The 11,052-nt window shown below is 43.3% G+C and overlaps 1 protein-coding gene across 1 annotated transcript in view; it reads left to right on the forward strand.

Moving 5' to 3' along the window:
* Window positions 1-11,052, forward strand: part of FOXK1 (forkhead box K1) — a gene marked incomplete at its 5' end in the record, with an annotated part of 74,614 nt that continues 63,562 nt past the window's right edge. The window contains 1 exon segment of the mRNA XM_006143595.2: window positions 1-212. Within this exon segment, the coding sequence (XP_006143657.1) occupies window positions 4-212 (209 nt within the window).

Raw genomic sequence — 11,052 nt, forward strand, 5'->3', positions numbered from 1 at the left:
CTCATGCGGCAGCCCAGCGTCACGATCGGCCGCAACTCGTCACAGGGCTCAGTGGACCTGAGCATGGGCCTGTCCAGCTTCATCTCACGGCGCCACCTGCAACTCAGCTTCCAGGAGCCGCACTTCTATCTACGCTGCCTCGGCAAGAACGGCGTCTTCGTGGACGGGGCCTTCCAGCGGCGCGGCGCGCCCGCCTTGCAGCTGCCTAAGCAGTGAGTGTCCGTGCCCCCGCCCGGCTGGACTCCCGGGGTCATCTCGGCCTCGCTTGTGTGGACCCCCAAGGTCACCCCACCCCCACTCTGTCTGAACAGCCCCCCTCCCCGTCACCACGACTCTGGCCAACCTGGACCCCCAAGGTCATCATCTTCCCCCCCCTTCAGTCCCTCTTGATTTCCACCGACCTGGATCTCCCACGGTTACCCCTGACCCAATCACCGTCATCCTGGACCCCCAGATTCACCCCCGACCCCCAGATTCATCCTTGACCCTGCAGGCCTGGACCCTGAAGTCAACCCCGCTTCCATGTCCAGTCTGAGCCTGGTGGAGGGGGGCATCAGACAGTGATAGGGTGTCGCTTTGGGAGTGCAGTGTTCTGGGGAGCAGCAGCAGCCCCTGAAAGCCCGAGCCCTCCGTTGGAGCTTCCTGGCAGTAGGGCAGATTTGAAAGGGCAGAGGCTTTGCGGGCTGCTGGTGGTGGAGGGATAGGACAGGAAGCTCTCGCAGCCTCAATATACCGCGAAAACGCAGGTGAGGATGGGGGTGGGTGCCTTTGAGAGCTCCTGGGAGGAGCAGCAGAACCCCGAACTTGGGAAGTCACCTCAGAGCACAGTTAAATTCCCCTGGGCTGGAGCAAGCCAGAGGATGGTCCCAGTTAGGCCTGTCGATGCCTCAGCAGCACCCTGCAACCCTCCCGCCCTTTCTCTCTTTTCCGGCCCCAGTACACTCTGCCCACTCTCTGCACTGACCCCCAGGGATCCCAGATCTCAAAATCTGTTGATCAGGAGAAAGCCTATTTAATTACTCATTTCCTCTGTAGGCACTTTCTTTTTCTATTTAGTAATTGCTTCTAACTCCTCACTAGTGTTTATGATCCTTCAGTGTGGTTCACGTTCAAGAGCTGTCTTTGACTGTCTAATTATTCTCTTTCATAAGTGCCCTTCCGTCTAGGGAATTTTTGCTGGGGTAATTCCCAGAGCCCAAAGTTTGTTTCTATAAACTTCTCCCCTTTCTGAGGTCTTGACATGTTTGGTTATAAATATTGTATTGAATAATTTGGAAGTGCAATATCAACAATGACTCACTCTTACTTAGGGCATGGGAGTGAAAGTTCTATATACCTCCATTTTCCAAATGTGAGAGAGATGTATTTCAGTAAAACCAGGACTCAGCAAATAACAAAGTTGTTCTGTACCTTGGCTAGTGCTCTGTTCTGTCTTTTGGATAACCTACACACACACACTCCATTCTGGGCCATTAAATGCATTTCCTGGCCAGTCTCTTTGAATGAGAAAATGACAGGTAAATTACTCCTCTCACCCCTCCCATCTCCCCTGGGGCTCTTAGAGGCCTGTTTCTGCTAATGTGCCTTTATATAATTCAGGTTCTCTAAGTGCTTCCATTAAACAATCTTGTTTTCAGGGTTTCCTGCACTAGCTGTTGAACAGGTACACTTCTGGCCAGGATGCAGTTACTGAATCTTGAATGAGACTTTTGCATTAAGACTTTCCTCTAACTCAAGGGGGAAATTTTCAACCTGTAGAGTCCTCAGATCGTCTACTGAATAGTCCAGAATCAAGTCTATTATTTATGAAATGCTGTTGATGTGCACGGGGACTTGGAAATTTATACTCCAGGGAGCTTGTGTTCTTAGTGCGTGCATTGCAGGGCATTGTGGAATAGAAGGCAGGCTAAACATTTGCCCACCTGCTGGTCTGGTGCTGTAGGTGTGCATGAAGTGCTTTGCTCCACCATGGCAGTCTGTCTGTATTTGACTTCAGCTGCGCTTCTGAGCAATACCCATGTAGGCAGTGATGTCACATTTACAAGAACAGAACAAATGTGCAGAAAGAAAACTGTTAAGTGGATGTCCATGTCAATCCCAAAGAAATGCTATTTGCTTCTGAAAACTGTTGAAGGCTGTCAACAGATATGTTTAGCAGTTTGAGCAATCTTACATTCTTTTTTACTCTAGAAAATGTAAACCTAAGGAGTTGTACTTATACAGAGAGCAAGCCGTTGTGAACTTTTTCAGAGTTAGGTCAAGGTTTGGAGGCCTACTACAGCAAGTAATCAAGAAAGTTTAATTCAGGACAAGGAAGTTGGATGGGTAAATTTTTGTCATCCCCAAATAAATTCATTACTGACTTTAAAGGAATAATTATTGTATCTACTTTCTCCCAGACTTTGGTATCCAGTTTTGCCATTAATATTTGAAGTTATGAATTTCTCTACCATAAACTACACATTTCTGGTTGCATCAGAATTTTGTTGGTTTAAGTATGCCTAGATTTGGTGGTCTGTAGTCGTCTAAATCTTGGAGGTGCCCCCACTGTTTCCCAAAGCATCTCATCCTCAGTTGCCTTTTTCTCTACCCCATAGGACAGGTGGCAGCCACATGGTGACATTTGCAAACCCCACACACTTCCCTGTGCAGCTCCCACTTAGGAGGCGAACCAGAATTTACCCTCATTTGCTAGAAGTTTATCCTTCCGGATCTTTAATCATTGGTTGGGAAAATATGATGCTGTCTTGGCTTAGAGCTGATCTTGATATGCTGATGTCTCTGACTCAGCAGTGGAGAATCACATGGAAGGTGCCAAGCAGAGGAGAGTGTGCATTGATTCAGCATTTACCTGCATTAACTAGGCGGAACTATTCTGCACGTGCCACAGGTGTAGCCTTTCTTCTAGACTCTAAACTCCCTGAGGCTGGGGCCAAGAACTTTTCCTCTTTAACCAGAGATTTAGACAGGGAATTGGCTGGCAATAGGTTTGCCACAACTGAGTTATGTCTGTTGAGCGAATACACTAGAGACTAATGACTTTGCAACTTCCATAAGAAACAGCATCCCTAGGTCAGCTTGGTTTCCCTAACATGGACAATCAGCATGGCAGAGGGAAAATGTAGACAGGCTTCGTTGGTTATGTAGACAGGGATGTGTGTGTGTGTGTGTGTGTGTGTGTGTGTGTGTGTGTGTGTCTGTCTATAGTTCTTTTTATTATTTATTTTTTTAATTGACAGAAGGTGTGCGTGTTCACCAGAAAGAGAAGTCACATCCCCTCCCCTTTCAGTGTGATGTGCTATCACCACAATCCCTTCTTTTCCATTTCTCCATCCTTTCAGAATTTGGGCCACACAAACATGCATTCCTGTTGCTTTGCCACTGGGGCTGGGATTTGAACCAAGGTCTGTGTACGAGCTTCTGCTCCCAATGCACATTGCTTGCCCACTGTGCACAGGGCTGGCCCATCTATTGTTCATGATACCACTTAATTTCAAATTTGAATTAGATGTTACTCATGATCCTAAAAAAAATGAGAGAGAAGACCCCATACATAGTCCCTTATTTGTTCTTCACTCTTTTCCTGCAACCTTTTTTACCATTGACATTTACAGTGAATGTAAATTACTTGAATAATTATAGTGAAAACAAGACTTCTGCTTATGGTAGCTTCGAATGGTAAAATTATGAGACTCTCTTTTTCTTTATGCTTTCCTGTGTTTTCCAAATTGTCTGCAACAAGCATGGTTACTTTTATTTTAAATACTTTCCCCCTACCCCCCAGAAAGTACATGTGCTCTTGGGAGAGAGACAGGAAGAGAGAGGGAAGGTCAGAAAGCGTCCCCACAGGGAATGGTCATGCTGCAATCCCTTCTTCTTCATTTCTCCTCCTGTTGGGATTTAGGGCGTGCACACATGTGTGCCCAGTGTGTTTTTGAAGCTGCCATGTCCAGGACTCAACTGTGGAGTCAGCTGTGAGGGGCCCGGTTGCCTTAACCACCACATCTTGGGTTGGCTCTTAAACACTTTTTGTTAAAGAAAATTTCAGAATAAGGAAGCAGTTATCATCTCATGACCATGCTTGTTTTATCTTTGTTCCCACCCACTTCCCTCCCTGTCCCCGGTTACTTAGAAGCAAATCACAGATACATCATTCTGTCTATAAATATTTTCTTAAAAGTCTCTAAAAGATAAGAATTATCTTTTAAAAACCACAATGTCATTATCACACTTAAAAAATTAATAATGTCTTACCATCATCAAATATCCAGTCAGCATATGGATTTTTCTTAGTGAATTCTTGACTTATTTTTTCACCATGTATCTATTTTATTTTTATATATAAATTTGAGTCAGGATCTGAATGCAGTCCAGACCCGGTGGTAGGTTGATGTGTCTTTTATATCTTTTAGTATATTAAAAATTTTTTTATTTTTAATTGCTGAGGTCACTTGTGCTTGCCAGAGAGAGACAGAAGGAGAAAATGTCCCCAATTGGGGATGGTCACATCACACAGTCCCTCCTCCATTTCTCCTTTCTGTTGGGATTTTGGACACATTTTCTACACACACTGGCAAACCGCCGGTTCCAGCATTTGAACCACATTGTCACCATCTGGGATCTGGTGCCTTTAACCACTAGGCTATGGGTTCAGCCCTATCTCTTAATCTGTTTTCCTCATAGGGTAATTTGTCCTATGTATTTTCCCACATCTGCTTTTATAGATTGAATTCCTGGAGCATCCTCTCCTCTGTCATTCCTGTAAATTGGTTGTTAGACACAGAGATTTGATCAGGTTTGATTCTGTTCTCCCTTCCCACAAAAGAACCGCCTCATAGTTGGTGTACAAGCCTGCCAGAGGTGGGAACGTCTGCTTGTAGTGTGAGCAGCTTTTGACGGTCGTTACTAGGTACTTTAATTTATTATCACCTGTACTTTTTTGCAGTTCATTTTGGCTGCCTGTGCCGGGTCCTTAGTGGCACTGACAGACACATCCTCTGCCCATAGACGCTCTGTGAATGGCAGATGCTGTGGATCACAGCTTCTGCACGTGGACCGTAGTAAAAAGTAATTCATCGTAAACACCACAGCGTTTAACACATGTATGTTAGGCCCTTATTATAAAAACATATAGAACACAGCTTCTCATTGGTCTTTCCAACTGGTCACTTGAAGAATATCAAATTAGTTATTAACCATCAATTAGTTATCAGATAGAAATTAATTGGGCAATGTCCTAGACTTGGCAAAGACAGCAAATACCTGCTGCCACCCCAGCATCAGAGGACAGTCCCCTGGGGATTTCCAACCCTCTCCGGCATTTCCCTCCCTCAGCCCTAAGGGAGCTGCTGGATCCTTAGGATAACCCAGTAGTACCTGGGTCATGGTTGGTAGGTTAGAGATGGGTGTGTGTGTACTGAGCCAAGTTTTACACTTGAAACAAGAGAGGATGGCAGGACAGCCCTTTTCCAGTGGCCGAAGCTGGAAGATGTGAGAACTGAAGTTGTGGAGCTTTTCCTCTTCAGGTGGGAGAACCAGCCTGCATCACCAGAGAAGGAAGAGGAGGATTAGGGTGGGGTTTGGCCTGTTAGTGACCCAATCCATAGGTGCCTAAAACAGTCATCAGCCTGGGCCAGGGTGACTGACTGGAGGGGGTTAGATCCTTAAGGATGAAGTGTTTCCTTTGAGTGATTGTTAGAACAGAGTGGTCACCACTGAGGGATGGAGCTGGGGAGGAGGAGCATTTAGAAGGAGAGGAGGCTTTGGTTTCAGCACTGTTGTAATCTGTGCCTGGTCAAAATACTAAATGTGGCATTTTCTCAAATAAAGACTTTATTCTGGCTTCTTGCTAGTTGTTAGTAACTATGTATCACATATGCTTGTTCAAAGTTATACTATCATCTCTTTAAAGATTTACTCCAGAAAGATTGGTGGGAGTGTAGCAAATTGGGAGCTCTTACATTGAGTCTATCTGTTAAAAATGCATGCCTGGGACCAGCTGGTGGCTTGTCAGTTAGGGCACTGGACTCCCACATGTCTTACTGTGGTTCAAGTCCCAGAACCGGCAGCTTGAAAAATCACATCAGGCATATATATGTGTGCGTGCCCAAAATCCCAAGAGGAGAATGGTTTGCCACATAGCTATCCCCTCTGGGGTGGTGGGGTGGGGTGGGGTGGCTAATTTCTTACTTTCTCTGTCTCTGTCTCTCTCCAGCAAGTGCATGTGGCCTTTGGCAAACACCTCAAATATATATGTGTGTGCGTGTGTATGTGTGTGTGTATGTGTGTATATATATATATATATGAGAAGAATTCTTTACCAGATAGTATTACATGTTGAATTCAATTTATAATAAGTGTAGAAAGCCTTTGACATATTGATAGAGGAATTGGGTTGGTAGGTGCTGAAAGTGTGTAATGTAGACTCTTAATGGTTCACATTTAATGTTTTTGAAAAAAAGACAACTATGTTTAAAATTAGGTGCTGAAATGAAGCTAAAGCATTTGATTTGGAGATACAGTAATTTACTATTTGCTGTTTTTGCATCTTGTGACTGTCAGGGGATAAACTTGCTAAATTAATGACAACTTGAATTGCAGCATGCCTCATTTCCATAATTACCCCACATTTAAAGCATTTCATATTAAAATGAGAGGATTATATAAAATGCTTTTACTTTGATTTCCTGGAAATAGGCCCTTGTATGGTGACTTGCTAGGAGATTTTGTAGTTAATTTTCATTGCTGCTTTCACTTGTCACGAGTTTCTAGTTTCCTGATAAAATGTTGCTGGTTAATTAAAAAGAAAAATGGAATGCGTGTGTGAACATAGTTCGTGGATTTATCGAGGAAAAGCAAGCAGACATGCTGCATGTTACCAGGAGTCTGAGGGCAAGGCCAGGGGCCAGGGTGTGAGCCAGTACCTGCTCACTTGACCCATTTCTAGGATGCTGACAATACATATATGCTTTCCTCGGCTCGTACAAGAGGAGTTGGTGCATGTTTTATTTTAATGAGACCTAACAGTTCCATCAGTAAATCTGGAACTGCTTGCATAGGTGTGGCTTTTCTCTCACAAGAATAATTGCCAGTAAACAAACAAAGCCGACCAATAGACGTACAGAATGGAGCCGGTTTTCTCTACATGATTTTATTAAGGAGATTCTTATTTGCTCCCGTCATCTGTAACATGTTTGGCCTTGCCACTCTAGCGAGGTGTAAATTCTTCCTTTTATTTCCTCAGAGGGCACTGATTCTTCCCCAATTCTGCAGAGCCAAGCTCTGGCCGTGTGCTGTGCCCAGAAATCTCCATAGCTCTAAGCACCTGCACGGTCAGGCGCTGCTCTTAGCGGAGACTGTGTTCCTGCAGCTCTTCTGCTAACCTGCCATCCTGCGTCAGAGGATGTAATTCCTTTCTGGGCAGAAAGGACATTCTCAGATTCTCTTCTGCTAACCTGCCATCCTGCGTCAGAGTATGTAATTCCTTTCTGGGCAGAATATCTTCTGGACATTCTCAGATTTTTTTTTTTTTCCCTTTTTGGTCTCTGGGCTCTTTTATACCCTTACGCATTTCAGGGAACCCTAAAAAGCTTTTGTTTATGGGCAATTTATCTTCTGACGTTTACTAGATTAGAAATGAGAACAGATAAATGCACACTTATTAATCTTCTCAAAAATGCAATAATAAGCCTATTTTAAAAGCAAGTTTTTTTAAACGAAAACATTTTTTTAAAACAAAAAATTGGGATACGGTTTTTATTTATTTTTTGTTCTTTTTATTTATTTATTTTTTTTTGTAAAACTCTTTAATGCCTGGTTTAGTAGAATATGACTGGACTCCTGTTGTATGCCTCTGTTTTTAGTCTGTTGTGATACATTGTTTAGGCTGAAATATATGAAGAAAATCCAGCCTTTCACAAATAGGTAGTTAGAAAGAGGAAGAGTATTTTAGTAGCCTTTTCAGATCATTTTGAATGTTTTTCTTTGATACTTCATTAAAACTTGACAAATAGTAGTTTCTTAAAGGTTCATTGCAATATAGAATCTGAAACTACATCAGTGGGCTTTTTGTATTCTATTACATTAAAAATCCATTGCTCTCGGGAACCAGCAGTTAGCTTAATGGCTGTGTCGCTGGACTCCCATGTAGTCGACCGCAGTTCCCGTCCCGGACCCGGTGGCGTAAAACTCACACCGGGCGCGTGTGCGTGAGTGCCCAAGATCCCGAGAGGAGAATGGAGGAGAAGGGATTGCAGTGTGGCCATTCCGCCTGGGGGGTGATTTCTCACTTTCTGTCTCTCTGTCTCTCTCTGTCTGGCGAGCACACGCGCCCTATAGTGAAAAAAACTCTCAAAAAAAAAAAATCCATTGCTCTGTCCTGCATTTTGAATTAAATCTTCTACCCCTTCCATAATTGTGTAACATTGTGCATTGGCCACTGGGAAAAATATTGACTGAGTTATGCAGATATTCTAAGGTCAATATGTATTCATATACAAAACAAAATCTATCTTATCCTTAGGTTCACCTGACAGCTAAACTTGACTCAACCCTTAAACCCATAACATGTTTTCAAAATACAAGAAATCTTTCATAGACACAAGCTTTTTGAAGTCATTTAATATTCAAATCTGTTTTAAAAGTTGAATGACACAGCATTTTTTTAGACCCTTTTTTAGGGCAATTTTAGGTTCACAGCAAGAGCATATTTTATAGAAATAAAACAGTTATGTAATTTAATCATTGGCCTTATTAGCATCTTGGGATGTAACCTGGCTAAATTTAGTGTTTTCTGTATCTACAGTCACTTCTTGATTCTTTCAGACCTCACTCTTTACCTTATTACTTGTTTCTGTTACTTTCCCGTAACCAGGTAGGGCCCTGTGGGATTGTCCCTCCTCTTAGAGGTTCTGTGCTTTTTCAGCCTTAGGTGTGGGCCCACCGAGCAACCCTGGGAAAGGGTTAAAGGAGGGTATGAGTACTTCAGTAATGCTAGGAACTGAATATGTTCTCACAGAAACATTTGTTGTTGGGGATTTTTCATTAACTTTTATTATCACATTTTTTTTTAAAGCTGTACCACTTTTGATAAACATAAAAATTCGTTTTCTCCCTCCTCAATTTGATATGAGCCCCTGGAGGATATTTTTCTTTTACCCCACCCCCCATAGTTACTCAGTATTACAGAGAATATAAAACTGATCTGTGTATTCTGAAAGAAAAACTTCGCTTTTTGTGATCTGAATCACAAAGACAAAAAGTCCTTACTGTTCTTCTAGATGGGACGGTCACTGTGATAAAAGTACCTCTCCAGTTTTTTCTGCAGACTCGCATTGCTCTGTCTCACAGAGACTGGAGTTTGGGGAGAGTTGAGGGCAGCATATAGGATTCAGAAAATAATTTTATAGCTTACAGTGGAATTTTATTCCACACTTCTCTGTAGGATGGCCTGTGAAGATTTTCAGGGCTTGTGCTTTTGACGTGGGCATCCGCAGGGCTGCAGGGTAGATGTCAGTGAGCAGTACCTCCTGCCCGATGCTCAGGAGCCAGGAATGATTCAGGCCCAGGGAAGTGTGCTTTTGGGTTAGGATTAGTTGTCTGTAGAAATCCTTCCCAGAAATGCACCCTCCCATCATATGAGTCCCATACAGTCTACTGATAAAGTGAAGCCACCTCCTATGTGTTACCAAGAAGCTGAGGCTGAAATGCAGTCCGTGAAAAATGACTAGTAAACTTAGTAACCCATTGAAGCGGATTTTGAAACAATGTTGAAATGAAAGCCGGTGCTACTGAAAACAAAGCAAGGTCATAAGCCATGAAGTTACAGAAAAAGGAAAATTACAAAGTAAAGTTTGTATGCCTCTATCCTTGGGGACGTAAATATCCGGTCTGCTTGGCAGGTACATTCCTACAGTTGGGAATAGTGACTCACCACAGCTTGATGAAAACATCTTTCCTTTAGTAATATCCAGCTCCCTTTGGTTGGATTCCATATTAACTAAGGAACACTTAGAGCCTGCATTTGGCTTCTAAACTGAAAGACAACTCTACTGAACGTTCAGCTTCCTTTGCAGTTACATTTTTTTCTCTGTAAATTGGGGTAGGCACAGATTTTCCAGGCCTGCCTACCCTTGGATCGGCCAATGAGGGATTCCACAGAGTCTAGAATTTCCTGTAGTGATCCCTGTGGCTGCAGGGGCTGATGGGCCAGCCACTGGCCATGTGTGCCTGTTGAGCGTTTGAAATAGGGCTAGGGTGACTAAAAAGCTGGATGTTTAATTCAGCTGTGTTGTCTGAGTTAAGTTGAAGTAGCCATAAGTGCATTTGCTCTCTGGTGTCCTTGAAGAGGTTACAGAGCTGCCTGGGTGTGGCTGCTGTCTCAGTTTACCCCGCTACTTCCAAGGCACAAGTGGAGTTATTTGCCGGCTGCTTTGAGGTGGAAAAGACTGGGACAGTCTGGTCCAGGCTGTGGGGCTCTGGCTAGAGGGGCCGAATAAAGTCCCAAGTGGTTACAAGGAGTGGCAGACAAGAAACCTGCCAGCCAAACCTTTTTTAACGGCTCACTTCGAAACATCTTATTGCTGAATGTGTTGGTAATTCTCAGTTTCTACCACTCTTGGCTACTGATGATAAGTTGGAATTTTATTACCCTACTTCTTGAAGCTAGGGTGAAATCACCGGAGCAGTGATTCCTGTAAGATAAGGAGAGAGGCAGATGTGCTGGTTTAGGAGACCTGTTTACAATCTCCATGGACCTTTTTAGCCTGGACTTGCTAGGCATGTGGGTTGGAGGGCATCTACATGAGTCTCCTTAATATTACTATTTTGTCCATATCCTTACAGATGTTAACAGTTCTAGATAAGCAGATGTATGTCTCCTGGGGGTGTGTCTGTTTCTGTGTTCTGTCCACACCGCACATATTCCCACCAGGTAGCACTTGCTTGGTAAGCTGTCATAGTGCCCTGTGCTTTTAGCTCATGGGACCTCTGTGATTGGTCATTATATGGTGTTTTTTTTTTTTTTTTTTTTTTTTTTTTTTTTTTTTCTTTTTG

Source organism: Tupaia chinensis, unplaced genomic scaffold (genome assembly GCF_000334495.1).
Source record: "Tupaia chinensis unplaced genomic scaffold, TupChi_1.0 Scaffold000101_1, whole genome shotgun sequence".
Lineage (NCBI taxonomy): Eukaryota > Metazoa > Chordata > Mammalia > Scandentia > Tupaiidae > Tupaia > Tupaia belangeri.